General features: G+C 44.2%; 1 protein-coding gene across 4 annotated transcripts; it reads right to left on the bottom strand.

The window, feature by feature from the left end:
• Positions 1–118: 118 nt before the first annotated feature.
• On the bottom strand, positions 119–23,299 carry LOC149281134 (RILP-like protein 1). 4 transcript variants are annotated; one of them, XM_089499608.1, is made up of 8 exons: positions 22,966–23,299; positions 19,215–19,365; positions 14,742–14,860; positions 14,094–14,312; positions 12,186–12,361; positions 11,219–11,311; positions 10,271–10,323; positions 119–5,846 (listed from the first exon to the last, which is right to left on the bottom strand). In XM_089499608.1, the coding sequence occupies exons 1-8, from the start codon at positions 23,257–23,259 to the stop codon at positions 5,668–5,670; spliced, it is 1,284 nt and encodes a 427-aa protein (XP_089355734.1). In that variant the 5' UTR covers positions 23,260–23,299; the 3' UTR covers positions 119–5,667. The 4 variants fall into 4 exon arrangements, with proteins under 4 accessions (XP_089355734.1, XP_089355735.1, XP_089355736.1 ...); XM_089499609.1 differs by having other exon boundaries at positions 10,271–10,318; XM_089499611.1 differs by lacking the exon at positions 10,271–10,323 and adding an exon at positions 8,398–8,485 and having other exon boundaries at positions 5,762–5,846.
• Positions 23,300–23,380: the final 81 nt, after the last annotated feature.

Below are 23,380 nucleotides of genomic sequence, written 5' to 3'. Positions count from 1 at the left end.
GTGGCCATGTTCTGAAAGAGTTTATTCCTAACGTTTCGCCAGCAGCTGTGGCTGGCATCTTCAGAGATGAAGCTGCCATCCACAGCTGCTCGCGGAACATCAGGAATAAACTCTTCCAGAACATGGCCACATAGCCCGAAAAACCTACAAAAAACTGGATGCCGGCCATGAAAGCCTTCAGCTTCACAGATGGATTTAAATTGGCTAAAAGGAGGGAAATGGTAGCTAAAGAGACTAAGAAATATTCAGCTCATTAGGGTGATGAGAAGGCGACAGCACAGAAAAAGGAGGTAGGAATTCAAGAAGGCAGTGATGCCCATGATGTGCGGCAACATTGAATTTTATGTCTTGATTTGGATTAATTTACCAAATATTTGGCCAAACTGTTTTTCATAGGTTGTGCAAAAACCACAAACAGCCTCTAGTTAATTCAGAAATAGTTTATTTAGAAGGTTAAAAAGATCTACAATTGACATAGCCCCCCACCCATCCCCTTTAAACCCTGTTTATTGCCTTTTTACCTTGCAACACCCTGAATCTTGAATAAAGACACACATTCACTCAGTTTGCATATCCTATAGTTGTGTCCATTCCCTTTTCCAATGTGGCAGGCCTTACTAAACAATTGCATTTTTGGAACTGTCAGTCACTAGAGCATAAACTAGCTTTGGGGAGCGTAGTGATAGAGGAAAGGAGGTCTATGTTCTTCTTTGAGTTTGGATTCAAACAAATTGGCTCAAAAAGTGACAAGTCGGAACACAACTATTACTCATTATCCTCGCTCCTGTATATTAGTCCATGCATTTATGCTCCAACAATATCAACACAGAATTTAGCAGCTAGGAGGGGGAATTCAGGTTCCTGAGAGTCAGCCACCATTCTTAAAAAGCAGGGTTCTCTAGTCCTCTTGATTATTCAAGAAGCAAGCTTTGGAGTACCCTCCTATATTCTTGGAACGGGATGAATGGGAGTTCTAGTGGTCAGGAAATGGAACTGTAGTGCTTCATCCAACTTCTATTTGTGGGTTGGCTATACTGGGTGTAACAGTGGCAATCCAACTTAGATTGGGAGCCCCAAGTTGAAGGAGGACCGCTTTAGGTTTTCGGACAGCCTAGGAAACAAGTGCACTACCCTAAAAGAAAATTTACAAGCCTACTGAGCAGGTTCAAAGTTGCCATGCCACTCGTGGAGGAGGCAAAGCTCTGTAAGCCAAGAATGGAAATGCAGGGCAAATCCTTTTTCAGCAAGCTAGTAAAAAACAAACCTATCAAGTGGGAAGGTCCAGCAGAGACAGGCTTCTGTCAGCAGGGAGCAAACCTGTCCCTCCACATTCGCTGGGGTTAGGGGCACAGGACCCCTGTGAAGGTGGGAAAACCGCAAATAACAAAAACACTATGTTTTTACCTGAGAGAACACCTGTCTAGGAATCTCTTGATTCTCCAGTGCAACTCTGTGGTCAACATCTGCCAGACATTGACCATAGAGGAGGAGCTACAAATGCCTAGTGGAGTGTTCTGTTCTATCTATCTATTTCTAGGAATCTCTAGGTCCTTCAGTGTGACTTTTGGTTAAAGTTGACCACAGTGTTTATTAATAAAATCCATGAATAATCAAATCCGCAAAAGTCAAAGCTGCAAATGCGGGGAGATGAATATATTTCCCCTGTGGTTGTGGAGAAGGTGTTTTCTTACAAAACTGTTTGTCCGTTCTATTCAATCTCACTTTATGTGAAATCTCTCATGCAGTGTAACTTGTAGCCCTCTAGAAGTTGGTGGAGAGCAGCTTTCATCAATTTTTGACCATTGGCTAGCCTGGCTGGGGTTACTTGGACCTCAAGTCCAACATCTGGAGGGCTATAAGCCGCCACCCCTGCACAAAAATGTTGCTTTAACATAATGACTTATTTTATCTTTCCATCCACTTTTGAATGTGAAGAGTTCTAGAGTAGAGGTTTTCGACCTCTGGCTTGCCAGATGTTTTGGACAAACTCCCAGAAGCCCTAGCTAGCACAGCCAACCCTTAGGGTTTCTGAGAGTTGAAGTCTAAAACCTCTGGGATGTCAGGGGTTCAAAAACACTGTCTTAGAGAACTCAGTAGTTTGTTTACTACTGGTATGCTGGCATACTAAGGGCAGTGGGAACCATTGAGTTATATGAGGCTTGCTCCCACTCTTCAGAGTGTCTAGGATTGCAAACCTGTTTTCTTAATAGCTTTTATTTAAATATGTCGGATCAGGTTTTTAGATTAAGGAGCAAGTTTTTTCTTTAACTAAAAGTAATCCTCTGCTTTACATCCTATGGGAGCACGGGTCCTTCTAGTTTAGGACTACTTAATGTGAGTGGTATCAGCTTTCAAAGCCAAACACTCCTAGAGTTTAATTCTTTTTAACTGGAAAAGCCAGTCCCTTCAAGGAGGGACACATCAACATAAGATGCATCACACCTTAAGCTGGAGAACCTCTGATACTGAGGTTACTCAAAACAGAATACATTTGGCCACATGCAAGCAGCTTGCTGTCGCTTTCTGTACTGTTTTTAAAAAAGGGTTTTTGGTTCAGGCTGCACAGCCCTGCAGCATCAGGCCCTCATCCCAAGAATCATAGAATCGTAGAGTTGGAAGAGACCACTAGGGCCATCCAGTCCAACCCCCTGCCATGCAGGAAATCCAAATCAAAGCATCCCTGACAGATGGCCATCCAGCCTCTGTTTAAAGACCTCCAAGGAAGGAGACTCTATCACCCTCCGAGGGAGTGCATTCCATTGTCGAACAGCCCTTACTGTCAGGAAGTTCCTCCTAATGTTCAGGTGGAATCTCTTTTCCTGTAGCTTGCATCCATTGTTCCGGGTCCTGTTCTCTGGAGCAGCAGAAAACAAGCTTGCTCCCTCTTCAATATGACATCCTTTCAAATATTTAAACAGGGCTATCATATCAAGAAGAGAAGCTTTAAAACAAAACAGCAGTTCTTTTCTCCCAACCAACATACAAACTGTAAGAAGCATTAAGGCCAAATTGCACAGGTGCTATACAAAGCAGGGCCAACCCATCACATTTTGCTGCCTAAGAGAGCAAGCAGCAAGTGGCGCAAGGTGCACAGTACCCAAAATGAGCCAAATTAATTTGGCACACGAGGCAGAATATCCCGGCACTTCCCTGTTTCTGGGAGTAAAAATGCAGGAACAACAAATCAAACAACACACTGTTTGCTTCTCTTTGTGATACTCAGCAGCTGCTGCTTGAGGTGGCTGCATGATGCATATTCTGCATCAGCTGATGCAGAGCCAGCTTAGCGCTCAGTTGGGGTATCTGTTGTTCACCCCTCCCAAGTGTGGCAAAGGGCCTACTCCAGCTATATTACCACTTGCACTTTATATCAAAGTAGGTAAAATAAAGTGTTGGACTGTAACTCCCAGCATCCATCACCATTGCTGGCTATGGATGTTGGGAGCTGCATTCCAACATCTCCTGGAGGAACATACTTTGCTCACTTCATTCAAGCAGAATTCTGGCTTGCATACCAATGGCGGGGAAGGAGGGGGGGTGGAGGATCAACTTACACACTCACAAAATTCTGAAACTGGATGGTGCTGCCGGAGGAATAGAATTTGGCACTCATGGTTAAATACAGTGCGTTGTGGAGCTGGCATCGGCTTCCTGCACAACCAAACCAAGGCAAACCTATTGGATTTCAATTGATATAGGGCCAAAGGAGTTAGTGCAGCTTCAACTAATTTAACCCCAAGTAAACCAGGAGGGCTGGACTGGTAACATAAATACTTTTTTACAAACTCACCATTGCTATTTATATAGAATTCTTTAAATTAAAAAAAAAAACCAAGATACAAGCCTTGATCACATACAATAATACTGAGGGAAAGGACAAGAATAGTATTACATGTCTGTACAGCGCTGTGGCGAAGTTTCCAACAGATCAGTAACCATAACACTCCCTGAAAATTCATTATCCCTTATATTTATCCCTGTATGACTGACCAATGTATAGAGTGGTATTAACAGCAGCCTGGTTAAGGCCACCAAATGGGTTTGTGGCTGAAAGATTTGAACAGGGAACTTTCCAGCTCTTAAGTCTTAGGTAATGAACTATTGGAGTTTTCACCAATAATCTTCAGAGGTCCAGCGAACCTACAGAGTAGAAGCAGGATGAAGGCTGGTACAACATTCCCTCTTGCCACTGCGGCCATAGGCCATGCTCCCATAAAGGAAAACTGGCAAAACGGGATGCCAGCATTTCCTTTAATAGCAAAATGAGATGGAAAGTGCTGACAGAAGTAGACTCAAAATGGGACCACTGCAAAACAGGAGGGCACTACCAGCGATGGAAAATGGGAGGAGAGGTGTTTTAGGTTGTGGTTCATCCCAACAACAGTGAATAGGTGGATACCAGAGGTATGTATGGCCACCAAGAGCCAGTGCCCATGCTGGCTGGAGTATTCTGGGACTTGTAGTCCAAAAAAGGAGCTTTCCCACACTGGTTGACCAGAAAAGGAGTGTCCATTCCCATCTTTCTGAATGCATAATGGAGGTTATGTGGAGACTCCTTACACTCACCGTAAAGAGGTATTCCCTGCCCTTGCCAAATGGTACAAAAGACTTCTCAGAAAGATCTGGGGTGAAATTAGTGTTAGTGCAGAGGTGAAAAACCTCAGAATAAGAGCTAAGGTAGCTTGACTGTCCTGATGAAATACTAATGTGCAATGAGCCATGCACCAAAGCCCTCTCAGGAACAGTCCTATACAAACTGGCCTTCCCCAGTGCTATAGTGGGCACACCTCAAAGGGCTGTTTGGATCCAGGTAAGATCCTTAACCAGATAAGATGGAAGAAATCCGCTTAAAAGTTGACTTCGGCTCCTGAAGCTTGTGATAGTAAAAGACCCGCGTGCTTCATAAAAGAGATCGCCTTGCAGGGAAAAAGAGAGGAAAGACTTGAGGCGTGAAGATCCTTTAAAAAAAGGTTAGCATGGATTTCAGCGGTTTTAGTTTTTGTTAATATATCACAGAGCAAAGTGCAAGGCGCCGTTGCCTTGTAAATCATGTCTGTAGGCACTATAAATAACAAACCAAAAATACACAGTCCTGACCCATCTGGAGAGTGATTCAATTTCCAGGATTTTGTGTCAGACCAGTTTCCATCATGGGCTCCTTTTGTAAAAAGAAGGTGCCACCAAAGCTGCACCCAGGACCTGCTTTAAGCACAACAGCAAAGACTCTCTCAAGAGTCCTTGGAAGAAAGGAGGAGGGAAGGTCCTTGCTATCCAGAAATGCCCTTCTCAAACAGACTGGGTGAGAAGAGCGTCCAACGAGAGCAATTGGATGTGGAAGTAACTCTTGCAATGGCATCCATCTTTTTTGGTTTAAAGGAAAGTTTTGTTAGGTGAAGTTAATGTAACAGTCCAAACAGTCCAGGGGCTTCTTAAAGGAACGTGTGGCCAATAACATAGCAAGAGTGGCTACACCAGAGTATACAAAGCCATTGCTAAAGAGACTCGGGTCTAGTTTTCGGAGTGCAGTCACTAGAAGTAAACATTAAGGAATCCCTTGTGGCAAATCAGTGGGGGGAAAATAAGCCCCATAGCCAACTGAATAAGGCAAACGAATGGGGTGTGGGGACACAGTCGGCTACCTGGGTCCCTCCATATTTTAACGTGCCATTACCACTGTAACCCAAACACCACTTGCTTCCAGTCACAGGTGTTGCAGGGCCTCCAGGCCTTGTTCGGTGTATACATCGTCTTTGTTAGAGTCGGCCCATTCACCAAAGGAACCCTGGAAGGGGACATTTCGCTGGCTCGCCTGCATCCGTTTCTTGTCTCGGGAGAAGAAACTAAACCTTACAAAAGGGAAAAAAGGGGGGTGAGGGGAGACACCGCACAGGTTAAGACCTTGAAGTTTAGAGCAGAAAAAATGCAGTCAGTTTTAAGCGACACAAAATACACAACCAAAGGCTAAGAGCGCAGGCAAAATCGGACTGTTTCCGGTAGCACTCGCTTATTTGGCAATGCAGCCCTGTGAACCCAGAGAAGTCTAAAGCTACTACGTCTTTACTCATTGTAAGGGATTGCTCTCTGTTTCTATGGGAACTGAACTAAACTACAAGTGAGCAATTCATATAGCAATTATAAATTATAATGTGCTGACTGTGTGGCAGAGGGCAGTTTCTGTATGACCTGCTATTAACGCATTCATCAATAGTAATTAATGTTATTTAAAAAGGTCAAATTCTGTCCAAACAGCATGATTTTAATAAGCACAGAGCTCATTCCAGCCACCTGAAAGCTCTTCAGGTGTTTTGGACCTCAGAAGCTAAGGTCCAAAACACACTGCATAAATATTCAGTTTGAGACTGCTTTAGCTACCCTGGCTCAGTGCTAGGGAGTTCTGGGAATTGTAGTTTGTTGTGGCACCTGAGCTCTCTGACAGAAAAGACTAAATATCTTGCCAAACAATAATTTCCAGAATTCCCTAGCATTGAGCCAGGGCAGTTAAATGGTGTCAAACTGGGTTATTTCTGCAATGTGTTTTGGCACTAAGATTCAAATACACAGCTCATCCTGTGAGTCAATTGATAGTTTTGTACAAGCTGATTTTATCAAGACCCCAATAAATTTCACAGCTCCAGTAGTTTCCCTTATAGTTTTTGGGGTAGAAGGTGGGTTGAAATCATGTCTTAATCCCCGCATTTTCAAAAACAGGTATGCCGCAGTCGTGACAAACTGGATCACCTTTTCTCTTGCTAAGGGAATTTAAAGCTTACTACCTGAACTGTCTCCCAGTAGCCACATGGCCAGAAGGATAAGGGCCCCACCTGCATGAATACCCCTCCATACCATCTGAACTGAGGACAGCAACCACAACATCTTGATCAAATGCAGGACTATAACTAACATCATCAACCCCCCCCCTTCTTCTTCCTCCTGTATGATTTTTAACAACTTTGCATGCTGAAGAAGCCAGTGCAGCTTCGAAAGCTTGCAACATGTGTAATGTGCATTTTGCTTGACCCCATAAAGGTATCACTGTTTTGTGGATTTTGGATATTGCTGTACTTTGCTATATGGCTATCCCAGATATGTTTTCCAGGCATGCAGCACGGAGAGGATAAAATCAAAGTCTAAAGCACTGGAGCCCAAAAACTAGCCACTCAGCATTTGAAGCAGCATAGGGTTATATGGTTAGTAGTCTCCCGATGCAATCCTATGCCTGCCTACTCAGAGGAAACACCCACTTAATTCAGTGCACTTACTCCGAGTGAGTATTGGATTGCAATCTGAATTGCTTTGATTTTACATTGGCACAGCAAAGCATCTAGTCATCTTTTACCACAGGTAAAAGAACCCTTGAATCTAGAATCCAGAAAGGAGGACAGGATACATCCATGGTGTAGTCACCCAAGTTTCTAAAAAGTTGACATCTTTTGTTCTGTTCCATTCCATTGTGGAATACTTTTTAGGCATTTTTAGGTTGTCATCCCAAGCTGCCCATTTCAGTAATACTTGCGCACTCCTCTTTCAGTATCTGATATCAATTTGAGCCTAATCACAAGCTGACATGTAAATATGATGGATTATGCCAACATTTGAGATTTGTCAGCACTACATGAAGTATTTAACCTGAAGCAAATCAAATAATGTGATTTAAAAAAATCTTCTGCAATCTGTCAGTAGGCAGGCATTGAAAAGCAGGATTAAACTACATCAGTGATTAATATGCTCCTATATAAGCCATCAACAGGCTTTTCTTTATCCGAAAAGCATATACACACACAGCCCTCCATGACTGCTAGGCCATTCCTGATATTAGGGAATGTTAAAACACATTTTAACTCTTGAAGGGAAAGGCTCACTCATAAAATGTTAACAAATAGTGCAAAGGCAAATAAGTTTCAGTAAGGCTAGAGAGGCCAGAGTGGCGCAGCGGTTTGAGTGTTGGACTACCACTTTGGAGACCAGAGTTCAAATCCCTCCTCAGCCATGAAACCCACTGGGTGCCCTTGGGTAAGTCACACTCTCTCAGCCTAAGATGCCAGTGAGGCCAAAAAGGCAGAGGAGTGGCTTGAGTATCATCTGAATCAACTGACCTTATATTTGCTTATGTACGTCTAATAGACATTAGTGCCCCCAAGGAGTACCAAAGTAGACCAATGTGCAACTGAACATGGACGTCTCCAAAATTAAGTGGGCATAGCATGCAGCAAAGGAGCATTCTGATTGGCCACGTTTCCAAAAAATAAAAATAGAAATAGAAATTAATGTTTTATGATCCCACAATCAGCCAATGAGAATACAACCCGGGTTAAAAGTGAGGAAGAGCAGCACATCATGCGCAAAATAGGGGACCCAAAACTCCACAGTAACCAATTTTTAAAAATGAAAATTTCCTACAAGGGACATAAGTCTTCTTATTGGCTGCAATGTGGGATCATCGGGGATCAGTCCGGCAGCTACCATGGGCATTATAGCTGTAAAGATCCTGGTTGGAAAAGTACAAACATACACACACGAACGATATGAGACTTAAGTAAGACAGGAAAGGTATTCAAATACACATACACACCAAGGAGTGAAAGAAGGAAGGAAGGTCAAAAAAGAAGAAACATGGGAGTTAAGTGAGGAGTATATTCCACACAGGAATGTACAGTGGGCCCTTGGTATCTGCTGGATTTTAGTTCCAGGACTCCCGTGGATACCAAAATCCGTGGATGCTCAATTCCCATTAAATACAATGGCATAGTAAAAGAGTGTCCCTAATAGAACATAGCAAAATCAAGGTGTGCTTTTTGGAATTTATATATTTTCTGGCTATTTTCAAGCCATGGATGCTTCAATCTGTGGATACAGAGAGCCAACTGTATTGTCACAAGGCTTGGGAAAATATTCTGTATTACTGACCCTCCAAACGTTTTGATCTTCAACTCTCAAAAGCCCCAACCAGCATAGCTGATGGTCTGGGATTCGGGACATTCTGGATGTCTAAAGGTGCCTCTGAACCTCAGGAGAGCCCTGCTAGAGACTGTCAGTCTGCTTGTTTTAGCAAAGGAAGGTGCCTAAAAGCTCAGTGGAGATTTGTGGGAAGAGAAAAGCTATATCATAGCAGTATTATTTGCATTTCTGAAACATGTTGAGCCCGATAAAAAATTCTAGGGCAGGTGCGGGCAAAGGGCAGTCCTGGGAGGCATGCAGCCTCCAAGAGTGTCTTTGTGGTTCCACCTCCAGATTCCTTTGGCTTGCCTTTTTTCTGGCAAAAAAAGAGGTTGAACTGCCTCTCCTATAAACCTCCAGGAGCAGTGATTCACCTTTCAAACTATATACTATTTAATTGTGCTTTCCCCCCCCCCCCCCCGCAATTTAATTAGTTTTTTAATTCTTTTTTTAAATGCCCGCATTTCAAAGCTACTATTGTGAGGCCAGTCTAAGGTCCTCTCCATGTTGGGGATGAAGGTGGAAATGAGAGAGCTATGGATCCAGCAGATGCACAGCTGATCCTTCGCACCCTCCAGTGCTACATACCAAGCAAATCCTTCCCCTATGCTCACCGAGGCCAGCCATTCTGAGCCAAGAAGAGCAGAGGCAGGGTACATGTATCTGAAACTGGATCTCCTCCTCCTGGATTGGAGCTCCACATCCAAGATCTAAGAGGGGAATCTTCTATGGCCCCTGGGGCACAGTATTGCACCACAGAGACTTGGAGATTTATCTCTGGTGTTTTAGGGGGATACTGACTGCTTTCCCTTCCTATTGGTTTTGTGGCTGCAACCCTGAACAAATGCACAACACCATTTTGTTGCAGCCTTCCTCATGTTAGCTAAGGACACAGCTGAGATCACCCAAGCACCACTTCTTTTTTGATTTTGTTTTGGCTTCTGAGCTAAACACAGCTCCTGACAGAGTTACTGTCCGGAGTTGCTATTATTAGCGTTGAAAACAGCACACAGTTATTATTATTCCCAACTGGCTTTCCACAGTTCCCCAGCTCAGCTGGTTGCATCACTCATCCAGCAATGGCACACACGGGCTTTTGTTTTTCTCCTTTATTTTTTAAGGCCAGCAACAAATGAGCGAAGCAACCTTGAAAACAAAAGGCTGCTTTCTGCTCACTGTACAAAACTACACAGAGAAGAGTTGGCCTTTTTAAAATATTTTTTTTTAAAAAGCAAGCAAACAAATGCTGCTCCAAACTTGATGTTTATTAATTTCCTTCCCACTTTCAACCTCCATCAGAGATAACTATGCCATCAATGTACCATGCCAGGCTTACATTGGCAACTGTGTGAGGTGGGGAGTTGCCCCTTCCATTGCAGGACCCCTGTTCTTATGTGGAGGAAAGAAACAAATTATAACTGAATAATAAAATAAGGTGGCTACCATAAGCAAACCTCTAACTATATCAAAATCAAACACGGCCTCTTCCAGGGAAAATATGGTGCTAGATGAAGTTAGTGTGAATTTATAGCGTGAATTCTTTTTCAGATTCCGCACAACTTGAGCTGTTCTTAGTTCTGTGCCCTGCCATTTTTTCCTCCTTGGTGCCATCACTACAGTCTCAAGAGAAAGGAACAATGGAAGAAACAGAACACCAAGGAAATGTATAATATATATTGTTAGACATGGTAAGTTTACTTGAATTTGGTTTGGGACATATAAGATAACAACAACAACAACACCCAGCAAGCTTGTGGACCAGTTTTGGAAATGTTCAGGGCAACGTAATAAGTATCTAAATGTATGCATCCCCTGGCACTACCTCTTACTGCATTATGATACCAACTACAGTGGTCCTTCCACATTTGCTGAAGGACCGCAAATAATCAAATCCGCAAATGTGGAGGGTCTATTGTATATTTAGTTCTAGTCTGGAATTATCTTCTGTTTACCCATAAAACAGGAGGAAATAATCTGCACATTCAGAAAATGTCATTATAGGGCCATTGTTGCACAATGTAATTTAGAGAGTAGAAATGGACAGAGATCCCTGCCCCAAGGAGCTTACAATATAAAGTTCAATAAAGAGGAAAGTACAGGAGGGCTAAACAAGGAAATAGTGGTGGGATCTGTGTCATTATATGTTTGTTCAAAGCATTTATTGTTTTTTAAAGAGGAGGGAGAGCATAATTATTTACAAAAGCCTTTTGAAAAGCATTGACACTCATGAGAGTCCAGCAAATTCCCCAAAGTTAAAGACATGCTTGGAAAAGATTTTACTTACAGCCGTTTGATTCCAGATTCTTGCTGAGTGGTTGGTTTGGAATTCATTATGGTTGTCGGTTGAGGAGATCTGGTTTCCTCATCCACTTCATCGCTTTAAAAAACAGAGGACATATGCAAGTTATATGTCAAATTTTATCACAGTGAGATAACATTCTCTCACCTGTGCCAGTGAATATATAGGACAGGGTAGTGCAAAAGGCCACTGAGGCTGCATCTGGACTGCAGAAATAATCTGGTTTGACACCACTTTAACTACCATACTTCTGTGCTATGGAATTCTGGGGACTGCATTTTGTTGCAGTGAATTATAGTTAAAAACAAACAAAAGTTGTCTTGTTCAAACGAAACATTGAATTTTAAACAGCGGAGTGAGACATCAGCTGCACATCTGTTGTGTTTAACGGCAAAGTTGTGTGATTGAATGCACAACTGAATGCAGACATTCCGCATCAGACAAAAATGTCCAAATGCTTCCATAGAGGACCATGGCTTAGATGCCGATCAGATTCTGGTCACAGGCTGGCAAGAAGGAATGAGAATTAAAACAGAGGTTATTTCTCTTCAGTTTTCCTGGGCTCCCTAGCCATTGATTAATTTAAAAGTAGACCTAGCTAAATGAGAGCCAATGTGGTGTAATCCTTTGAGCATTGGACTATGACCCTGGAGACCAGGATTCAAATCACTGCACAGCAATGGAAACTCACTGGGTGCCCAACTGACCTGGGCAAGTCGCACTCTCTCAGCCTCAGAGGAAGGCAATGGCAAACCTCCTCGGAACAAATCTTGCCAGTAAAATCCCATGATAGGGTCAGCTTAGTTGCCATAAATCGGAACGGACTTGAATGTCAGAACTGACTAACACTCTGACACCTCGAAAATCAAATCCACACTAGCTTGCTTAACTTTGCAAAGAATCAGACTGCAAAAAAACAGAAGCTGAAAAAAGAAACAAAACCACAGCACACCTCTTATAATAAAGCAGCTCCTCTTGCAGTAAAAAAACTTTAGATTTCAGTTCGTTCCTCTCATGCAAAACGTCTCGCAGCTCTTGCAAAGTAAACCTGGGGCGATTGGGATCTTTCAAGTCAATGGCCATCTTCTCCGATTCCAAGATATAGTCATCGTTGTTTGGTTCTTCCACCTGAAGGGCCAAGCAGAACGCTCAAGTTAACACTTGGCTTTGGGTCCAGTTTACATGTCGCTTTAGCATTAAAAGGGGCTAATCATCTTACTAATAATTTTTTTAAAAAACCCAAACCTCAATAGTGGCGTCAGGGAGAGGGAGGCATAGGCATATAGGGGACCCCAGGGGACTTGAAGTCTCTCAACCCTGCTTTAAATGGAGACATTAGATAAATCGGTAGAGGAAGAGAACTATATATTGGCATTGCTGGGGAGAAAGGAAGAAAGAGCTATTCCCCTCCAGGCTTTATTTAGGAGCTTCCCAGAGCATCTAGTTAACTACTGTAAATGTAGACTAGATCAATGCATCTCATAGAATCGTAGAGTTGGAAGAGATCTCAAAGGTCATCCAGTCCAACGCCATTTTGCCATGCAGAAACACACATAGGGGACTATGCCTGGGATACCTACTGAACAACAAGGTATGTGACTTTTGCAAAATCAAACCTCCCTCTGTCTGTCTTCCCCTGCCCCCAGTGCTTTGCCCATGTTGGAAATGTGGCACTCCACACATGGATTCCTTTTGTTAGGATCTGAAGTTCACTGTCAAGAATAACCATGCCATACCATGGGGGCACCAGTCGCATCCAAACCAGAATATTTTGTATCAATGAGGACCAAGTCTGATGACACTTTAACAACATCACTAGCAGTTTGGGAAGTGTTAGGAGGCTTTCTCTTTGCCCTCTCACATTTAGGATTCTAATCCAGGTCAGGCATCCATGCGTGCACTTGTTAATCCTCCAAAGGGATCCATCAAAACAAAATCCATGCCTTTTAGCGTTAAAAGTTCTGTTCTCATTGTTATTCAGAACTTAGAAAATGCCTTTGTAGACCTCAAACTCCAAAATTCTTCAACCAGCACAACCAACCTCTACCCATCACCTGCTTCTTTGTTAGAAAAATAGAGAAAACCATTTAAGTATGTGAAAAGATCAAAGCTGAGCCTTGCATTGATGTTTGAATCTATATCAAATTTTCTGGATCAGGAATGAGTGTGTATTTTGATTGTGGAATTTGGACACAGGGGAACAGAGAGAAAGAGTTTTAAAAACACTATCAGCCTTACATTTTTGTCCTATGATGTCCTTGAAAGACCACAGTTCACAATTGTGGACTTCAGAGATTTATGATTTTCTCACCTAAGCAACAGCTTCAATTTGCTGGGGACATCTAAGTGCAACTTCATTGCTACCCTTCAAGGCTCAGACATAAACAGGAGGCAGCCATATTTCCCAACCCTCATAACCTCCTCAGTGGTGCAGAAGCTTGGGCATATCAAATAGCTTGTGTCTTTAATAACTAACATTGCATTGCAAGGGGGAAGGGAGACAAGCACTAGATGCAGGTCTAGTCAAAGGAACTTGTTGTAATCGTTGTAAATGCAATCCATGCTTAGGCTGCATCTGCACTGCAGAAATCGTCCAGTTTGACACCACTTTAACTGCCCTGGCTCCATGCTATGGAATCCTGGGAACTGTAATGTTGTGAGACATTTAGCCTTCTATAGCAAAGAGGTCTGGTGCCACAACAAACTACAAATCTCAGAATTCCAGAGCATGGGGACCACGGCAGTCAAAGCGGTGTCAAACCAGATTATTTGTGCAGTGTGGATGCAGCCTTAATGATGACCACGGCAGTGAACAAAGGAAGGGCTTTCAAAAACGGACCGGGAACAAAGTTCTGCCTACCGGAATTTCTTCTCCGTTCTGGCTAGGTTCTCCCTGCAGTTTCTCTCGGAGTTTTCCCAGCTCAGCCCGCAGTGCTCCCATCTCCTGCTCCTTGGTTTGTAGATATGCCTCCAACTCCACTTTCTGCTCGATCAAAGCTTTTCCTTGCGCCTCCACAACCGTGATTCGGTGGCGCAGGTCGTGATTAATTTTCATAAGCCTGTTTTGCTGCTGCTGAAGCTGCAAGAGAAAGGAAGAAAAGCAGCAACCAATATATAAATTACTAAATCCTCCGTTATTAAAAAAGATTGGGGAAAAAGTGGGATAGAAGTAATAATAATAATAATAATAATAATAAGCGCTCTGGTGCCACAACCTACTCATTCCCAGAATTCCACAGCCCTGAGCCATGGCAGTGAAAGTGGTATCAAACGGGATTATTTCTACAGCATGGAGGCAGACCACATTTCAGGAGGATTTAACAAAGATACCAAATGATTCACTGCAGCCAAGGCAATCTTCAAATGTCACTTTTATTGGTTACGCTATTCTCCTTAAGCATAGCCTTAGCAGTTCAGACAGAATGCCCATTTTGTGCCCAGCAACTGTCAGCCAGATGCCTTAGGAAAGCATCAAGGAGAGAAGGAAGAGGAGGGGAAAGGCACTTACAGCTTCTACATCCTCATTTTTAAGTCCAAGTTCTCTGTCCTTTGCTCTGATTTCATCCCTTTGTTTGTCTACCACTTCCTTCAGCTTTTTCATCACCTGCCTTTCCCGCTCCGACATCCCTAATATTTAAAGGAAAGAGAAAGAGAGATTCAGCACTGAGTAAGCATGGGTTACTTTCTTTCTTCTGCTAAGGGACCACACTGGTGATGATACCCAACTAGAACAATCCTCTGTTCTGTGGCAGGACTCTGACAACGTTAGCAGGGCAGACAGAAATTCATCAGGTTGGTGCTTTTCAAACTACTGGCAGTTGCGATGGGGAACATATAGCACTCCAGATGTCCTTAGAAAACAAATCCCATCTGTCCCAGCCAGGCTGGTTGATAGGGGCTGCATTTGGAGATACAAGGTCTGGTCTTGAGGTACTTGATACAATAAAACTCTTAAGACTCAGCAAATCTGGGGCTGTATCCACACTGCCGGAACAACCCAGTTTGACACTGGTTTAACTGCCATAGCCCAGTGCTATTGAACTCTGACAGAGCACTGGTGCCACAACAAACTACAAAGCCCCAAATTGCATAGCACTGAACCATGGCAGTTAAAGCGATGTCAAACCGGGTTACTTCTGCAGTGTGGACACACTCCCCATTCTAATACTTTATTACAGGCTCCACTTGTTATATATATATTTTCCATTCCAAAGCTTGTTTGCTTCCCACCCCCAGCATTGTAATGAAAATGGCAACCCACCCCAATTTACTACTTATCATTGTTGGAAGGAAAAAAACTAACTTAAATCCTCTCCTTTCTCAACAATAACAAAATAATCTCCATTTTAAAACTTCTCTATGGTATAAGACTACTTTTCTGCACTGCCCATCCCATGTTGGTTTCTGATTTTGTGGCACATGTATAAATGGACTCTTAAATCAGCCCCACAGCTACCAATATTCAAAGAGCATCCCAGAATCAAACCAGGAATAGCTCCTTTAAAATAAAGACAAAGTCACAACATAACCATTATCCCTTGGAGGCTCTGTTATTGCCACCCAAATAAGCAAAAACATTACAAAGATTTGAACAATTGCAAATAGAACTGCCCAGACCTGAAGCTACCAATTGTGTCAAGGAGGTAGAACTCATCACGTCGCAGGGGAATATTTTTTCCTCCTTCCTACACTTTTACTTATGAGAATTGGTAGGACAGAGGAAGGATTCTCTAGCCAGGTGTGTTTGGGCAGGTGAGTCCTCCTCCCATTTCATGAGGCTGCTCAAAAAGCACCTGTGCTGATAAAAGCCCTGGAGCTCAAGCAAATATCAGATTTTCTGAAGCTGCATTTCTGCTCATAGCATATGAAAATGTCGGTGCTCCTGTCTCTTGCCTCCCTTAGAAAAGCCCAATTTGGAGACATTTACTCATATATTGTTGCAAGGCAACCAGATTAAAATTTCAGAGCCAATGCAGTGTGAAAGATAGAATGATGTAGGGGACTAGGATTTAGGAGACTGAGGTTCAAGTCTCCACAGAGCTGGGAAACTCTGAATGACCATGGGCCAGTCTCTCACTCTCAGTCTACCTTCTTTCACAGAAGAATAAAAAGAGGAATAAAAGTGGGGCAGACAAGAGTCAGGTAAGCCACCTTGCTAAATTATGTCTTAGTCCAGGTCTTCCTCAGGATGGGATCTTTGTCTTTTGCAAGACCTAAGCAAGGCAGGGCTTTAGCATGTCTAGGGGGGGCATCTACACTGTAGAAATAATGCAGTTTGATGTCACTTTAAATGCTGTAGCTCCGTCATACGGAATCCTAGGATGTGTAGTTTTACAAAGTCTTTAGCCTTCTCTGCCAAAGAGTACTGATGCCTCACAAAACTACAAGCCCCAGGATTCTGTAGGATGGCACCATGGCGGTTAAAGTGGTGCATTATTTCTACAGTGCAGATGCACCCTAAAGTTCCCATCACCAATGCCACTTCTGAGCAGGTGTTAGAATTTATCAAACTATTGCTCTACAGTGAATTATTGTTTCCATTTGAGATCATTCTTGAGACCAACTTGGCTTATCCTTTTACTATACGGTACCTTACAATACAGAACGTAACTCAAGAGTTTAAAAGATACTCAGTCCTAGCACAACAAGAAGAAAACTGAGATACAATTGTAATAGGCCCAGTAGGACTTTTTAGCTAAAAAAACTGGAAAATAATATTTTTGTTATTGGAAAAGCAGCCTAATAAAAGAGTTCTAAAGCTGGGTGAGCCCTTGCTTCTTGGCAGTCTTTGAAATGATGGTTTCTTATTCATGTCTAATCTTATAATAATTGGTTCCCTTGTGTCACACAAGACAACGTCTTGATATTAATAATCCAGATATTCCTTTGAACCCCAATAAGTAGGATCCTGGGGCATCATACCTTGCCTGGCAGGTGCGTGCCTACTGAACCCATGTGTCATCTTGTTCTATGGCTTTCATCTGTGTTTATATTTATGCCAGAGGATCACTCACAACTATTCTGTACCCAGTATGTTTGGCTGAACTACGCTTTAGCCTTGGCACTGTCTGCCAGCCTCCTGATTCAGCATTTGCTTTAGGGCTAACTGTAGGGCTCTCACTTCAGAGTTGCTTTGAAGACTTTGTAGGACAAGTTCAGCTACCTCAGCCTTTAATTCCAGAGGCTAGCTATTAAACCATATGGAAAATCTCTTTAATGTTATTGTTCTTTTTCTGTCTATGCCTCTCCAACCATTAAGTGTTTTCGGTTGATTCCTCGTATGAAAACCTTCCTTTAGTTGGAAAAAAAGGTGAGCTAGAAATCTTTGACTGCTTATCTTATGATGGCACCATGGAAAATGTGACAAGGTGGGATTTCAATGTAGTTGTAACAGATAAATATACCACCGATGTACAGTATGAGGTTGTGAAGAATGCTATATACTTTTAGCAGGATGCTGTACATTTTTAACTCATCATGGATCATCCATGGGCTTCAGTAATATTTCTTCCCAAAGAAACGTGTGGTAAGATCGCTGACAAAAGTTAACAGCTAAGCAAATGTTCTTCAAGGGCAAACTAAGACAGACAAGTTTGTTGAGACAGGAGAACCATTCCTTGCTTTTGTAAACAATACGTCAGATATTTCAAGATCACTGGGAGTTCAGCACGAACAATAGAAAGATTTAGCCAGAGGTAGCCATGCTGGGCATACAACAAAATACAATAATGTCCAAAATCCACAACAGCGATACCTGTATGGGGCCGACCAAGATGCACAAAATACATGATGCAAGCTTTGAAGCTCCACTGGCTTCTTCATCAGACAAAGTGTTAACAATCATACAGGAGAGAGGCAGACTGGATTTCAAAGGAAGTTTATTTTCTATTCCTAATGCAGTTTAAATTTGATTTCCTGGACTTTATGACTATTTTGCGTTGACTGGTTGTTCCTAACAGGGGGCTGTGAGAACAAAAGGAGTGACTGCTGGGAATGTTCCATTCAACTCCTCTGCACACACAAACACATGCACACATACCCAAACAGCTGACTTAAATCCTGACAAGGCAGGTGCTACACCCACTACCTACCAAGAAGATGATTTCCATTTAAAATTAGTTATGAGCAAGACAAAACTGGCCACTCAGTTCTGCAGGTGGCCAACCAAGAAAAGAAATCTGCTGCTAAACCACCAGAGCCTCTAATATTGAGTACTAGAGGGCATTCTGCAGGCTGAGTTAAAATCATAGGGTGCATCTGCACTGCAGAAATAATTTGGTTTGAGACCTCTTTAACTGCCGTAGCTCAATGCTATGGGATTTGGAGCTCTGCTCTGGTGCCACAACAAACTACACTTCCCAAAATTCCATAGCATTGAGACGTGGCAGTTAAAGAAGTGTCAAATCGGATTATTTCTACAGTGCAGATGCAGCCACAATGTTGGAAGAGACCCCAAGGGCCATCTAGTCCAACTCCCTTCTGCCATGCAGGAACACACAATCAAAACACTCCTGAGAGATGGCCATCCAGAACTGTCACTATTTTGGTCGCCCTCCTGTGGACATGCTCCAGCTTGTCAACATCCTTTTTGAATTGTGGTGTCCAAAAATGGACACCATATTCCAGGTGAGGTCTGACCAAAGCAGAATAGAGCAGCTGGTCATGTTTCAACCTCTTTATTTTCTCTGCCATCTTCCAAGGCTCAGAAATAATTACAGTGCTCAGAACAGGATTACAACGCCCAGAACCGTGGCCCAGGGCAGCATGCATCGTGCCCATGCTGACAGAGAGGGATTCTAACTGATGGGGAAGCTGCGGCCCAAGAAATATTTCCAAGCTCAGCAATCATCCACTGACCAGGTTGCAAATTATTAGTAAGCCCTTTGGGGCAGACTCTTTGCTCCTTTTGTACTTTGCAGCATGCATTGCAGAGCCATAGCGCCACATCAATAGTTGAGACAACTCTGCCAAACCCACTTGCCTTCATGCTTCTGGAACTCTTCTTCTGTGAAATTCACGTCTTTGTGGGAGAGGTTGGTCATCAGTTGCTTGTTCTCCTCTTGCAGCTGAGCAATCTGAGTGAGGAGATCCTGGGCTTCCCCTCGCCAGACATCCTCCACAAGCTCCAGTTCCTAAAGGATGAGGACAGCACATCTTACCCCTCGCAAAGCCAGATGATCAAATGCAGAACTCAGAAGAGTTATTTTTCTCTTCCTACAACTCCCATTAGCTCGAGCTATAGTCCAAAATAACTTTTCCAAGCTCTGATCAATTACTTCCAGTTAGAAAGATAATCCCAAAACCACGGCCTGGAGGCACATGATGCAGCCAACCTTGGAGAAGCTCAGCAGCTTTAGAGCTGGTCAAGGCCAGGATGGAAGGCCATCTTGGGATCCTAGGCTGTGATTCAGAACGTAAGAAAGATGGGGTATCGGCATAGCAATAAACAAATATGAAAGTTTTAGGACAAAAGGAGCTGGCTCACACCAAGTCCTTCTAACTTAGTATTGTTTGCATCAGGACTGGGCATGTACATAAGTTACGTCTGGGACTACAACTCCCAGATTCCCCCAGCCATCATCTTCCTAGGGGTTTCTGGGCATTGTAGTCCAAAAAAGTAATTTAGCCAAGTGATGCATCTATTTAGCTCTTTTTGTTTTACCAGAACCCCAAGAACCACCAACCAGAACCTGGTGCAAAAAGTACTCATTCTGAACCCAGGAATTTGTTCTGAGAAGAGGACCAGTGTGGTGTAGTGTTTTGGATGTTGGACCAGGACTCTGGAGACCGGGGTTCAAATCCCTGCTTGGCCATAGGAGCCCAATGGGTAACCTTGGGAAAGTCACACCCTCTCAGCTTCAGTCATATACCGACAGATTGAGATCTACCTTTTACCCAGCTATATTGAGTATTTCCAAGTCCTACCTGGTAGAGATGGGGAAGGAGAATCTCAAAGCTTCTGCCAGAAAAGCAAGTGCTGGGCACCTGAGTTACAGCTCTTTCCAAGTTTTCCAAGGGCTACATCTCAGAAGGACAAGGCAACTGTGACAGAGGAACAGGGAGCAACTACAAGCAGCAAAGGACAGCATTTGGGTGGGTCTGGGTGGATGATGGATACTGATGTTTGCCAACTTTCTCATCAGCCATTGCACTTCTGTCTTTAACAGCAGCTTCTCATGCAGAAGTCAGTAGACCTCTTGCTTTCATGCTGTAACGGGGGAGGGAACCTAACCGGTGGCTCTCTGCTACTGTTAAAAGCACAGGAACATGCAGCACTCAAGTCAGCTGGCAACCCGACTGGGAGAGCCAAATATTGTCTGCATGACAAGTGTGAGAGGGTAATAGAGCATCTTGCCCATAAGGCCAAATGGATCATATTCTCTTTGCTACGGGGGGGCAGGGGCATTTGTATGATCATAACCTTCAATTTCATTTTATTTCTCCCTTCCCCTGTTCCTCCTTTTTATTCCCACCCTCCCTTCTTTTCAAAGCTGCTAAACAGGGAGGAATGAAAAAGTACTTTTGGGTAGCACCACCATGCGAAAAAAAAATGCCAGCAGGCACAACAGCAAAAGAAGGCCATTTTCATCCATCAGTCTTTCTCCTTCCTTCCTTCCTTCCCTCCCCACCCAGTTACACCCAGCCTTCCCCGATGCTGCTCCTGGGAGCAACGTGCAGAAGGAAATAGTTGGGATACACAGCCCACCATTTCAAATCCAGGAAAAAACTCTCTTTGAGAAGAATTACCCATGGCTCCTGAGCTCCCCACCCCACGTTTCCTCCAATGCAAAGAGAAGAGGATGTTGAATTTAGCTACACTTGTTCCAAGGGCACAACAATGGAAGCAGACTCAAGACTGCGGGGTTACTGTGCCAATGCTACCCCAGGCTTGTGGAAACACTCTGGGCGCAAGAATTTCAGGGCATGAGCATTGATTTTCCTCTGGATCTCTCTGGAAGAGTCGCTCTCATCCCCCTGGAGATGACAGCTCTGCTATTGTTACATAATGCATTTATTCTAGGCAGAAAGAGAAGTGAGTCAAAGGCCCGTGATCTTTCCGAAGTTATTGACTTTGCTTTAGCCTCTTACTAACCAGACGATGCTGTCGGTTCACAATATAATTTGATCAGGCAAACAGAAAACAAATAAACAAATACATACAGAGTCACTTTCTGCTACTGCCAGGTCCTTCCTTCCCCTATTCTTCCTCGTCGGTTCCATTCTTCCTTCCTTCTCCATCCTTCCTATCTCTCCTGCAGTTTAGAAATCTTATTATTATTATTTCTTTTGGACTACAACTTCTGGAGGCTGGCTGGCTGGGGGACTACAACTTCCAATGTCTGGCTGAAGGGCTCAAGAATGTGCAGCCTAAAAAAAGGAACTTTGCCAAGCTCTTTTCTTTCTTTCCTCGAAGGTCGCCAGCAAAACGTCCTCAGAACGTGAACTCTCAAACCCAGGGACACGTTTTGAACTTTTGGAACAAAAAGGAGATCTAGGAAGAACAAAGGCAAAGAGATGCAGGCAAAAAAGAACAAATGTGGACTACAGAGCCAGGAATGGGGGTGTCTCGATTACAGTGCTGGGAAGACCCGAGTTCAAATTCCTCCTCAGCCAAGAAACTCACGTTGGGCTGGTCACTAACTCTCAGACTAAGAGGATGTACCATGTTTCTATGATTCTATGTATATCACTTTGACTTTCTTGAGGTGGGAGAAGTCAGTTATAAATGCAATTCATTGTAAAATGGCCTCTTTATTCACCTGCCTGTAGGCGAATTGGGCTAGAATCCACCTGGAGGAGAAGGGGACCTCCAAAAAGGCCATACTTTTGGGCTTTTGCAGGTGTAAGAGGTGCCAAGGCAGACCTAAACTGGGATTGAACCCTTAATCAGAACTATACCCAGGTGCAGTAAGAATTGGAAGGCATGCCAACCATTTTCAGGAGCATCCTTTATTTTGAGGATACTGTCTGAACCGCAAATCTCGTCCTTCAAAGTCATGAGTCTCCAATTTGGAGAAGAGTTTTGAGGGCTGGGGAAGAGTTGGGGCTCCAAAGGCCTCACTATTTTGGGTGACTTCTGGGGGTGCCTTCCTGGGGAAGATGCATAAGAGAAAGAGAAGACTTCTGTGTCTGCTCTCTTCTGACCAGGCAAAGCCTATTTTGACCAGAGCTTGGAAAAGCTACTTCAGGAGACCCCAGCCGGCAGGATCCTTATGCTGGGATGGGGGATTCTGAGAACTGTAGTCCCTGAAAATAGACTTGTGACTTGTTCATGGGCATTTTACAAGAGGAGGGCTGCTTCAACCAGGCATCAGCAAACTGGGCATGAGTGGCCCTCTCTTTCTGCGTAGGAAGGGTACCAGGGGCTGGGAACGTCTTTCCCCGGATCAGGACCTTCTGGCTTCAAATCTGAGCCAAATAACACAAGATTCTGCTCCCCATCAATGGACTCCACTTTGGCCCCGCTTTCACTCTTGTCTTGCTCAAGGCTATGGAATTCTGGGAGTCCGGGTTTGTTGTAGGGCCCAGAATTCCATAGCCTTGAGCAAGACAAGAGCTAAAGCTCTGCTCTGGGCCCGACAACAAACTCCAACTCCCAGAATTCCAGAGCCTTGAGGCAGACCAGAGTGAAAGCGGGGCCAGACCGGGTTCTTCTTCTTCAGCCTCCGTGCTCCCAGCCCCGGAGAGCCTGGAGCCGTGGCTGCTGTCTGGGTGAAGCGCGGAGGGCTGACCTTCTGGTGCTTGCGCTCCTTCTCCAGGCGGTCGGCCCTCTCGAGGCGGAGGCGGTCGAGCTCGAGGCGCAGCTCCTCCAGCTCCGGATCGCGGTGGTTGCGGCCGACGAGGACCTCGAGGAGCTCCAGGACGCGGACCACTTGGGGCATGAGGCGGGCCAGGGCCTCGCCGCCGTGGAGCTCGATCAGGCGCTCGAATTCGTGGCCCACCGCCGAGGCCAAGTCGTAGACGTCCATCACCGTCAGCTCCGAGGCCTCCTTGGCCAGCGCCGGCGCCGAGAAGACGCCCTCCATCCCCGACCTACCGACCGGCCCGCGCCAGCCCTCCTCCTCAGCCCCGAGCCCCGGCTGAGAGAGGCCCAGCCTCCGCCAGGCCCTGCCCCGAGCAGGAGGAGCCAAGCAAGGCCCGCCCGCC

Source organism: Sceloporus occidentalis, unplaced genomic scaffold (assembly GCF_023333645.1).
Source record: "Sceloporus occidentalis isolate IW3139 unplaced genomic scaffold, rSceOcc1.0.p SCAF_138, whole genome shotgun sequence".
NCBI lineage: Eukaryota > Metazoa > Chordata > Lepidosauria > Squamata > Phrynosomatidae > Sceloporus > Sceloporus occidentalis.
Note: the sequence above shows the minus strand (reverse complement) of the source record. Positions and strands in the feature narration are given on the sequence as shown.

Excerpts from the sequence above, each read along its gene's own strand:
- LOC149281134 (XM_089499608.1), bottom strand. The coding sequence starts at position 23,259 with ATGGAGGGCGTCTTCTCGGCGCCGGCGCTGGCCAAGGAGGCCTCGGAG. Across the intron at positions 19,366-22,965 it reads AGGAGCGCAAGCACCAGAAG|GAACTGGAGCTTGTGGAGGA; the intron begins GTCAGCCCTCCG and ends CTCATCCTTTAG. Across the intron at positions 14,313-14,741 it reads AAAATGAGGATGTAGAAGCT|CTTCAGCAGCAGCAAAACAG; the intron begins GTAAGTGCCTTT and ends TTTCTCTTGCAG.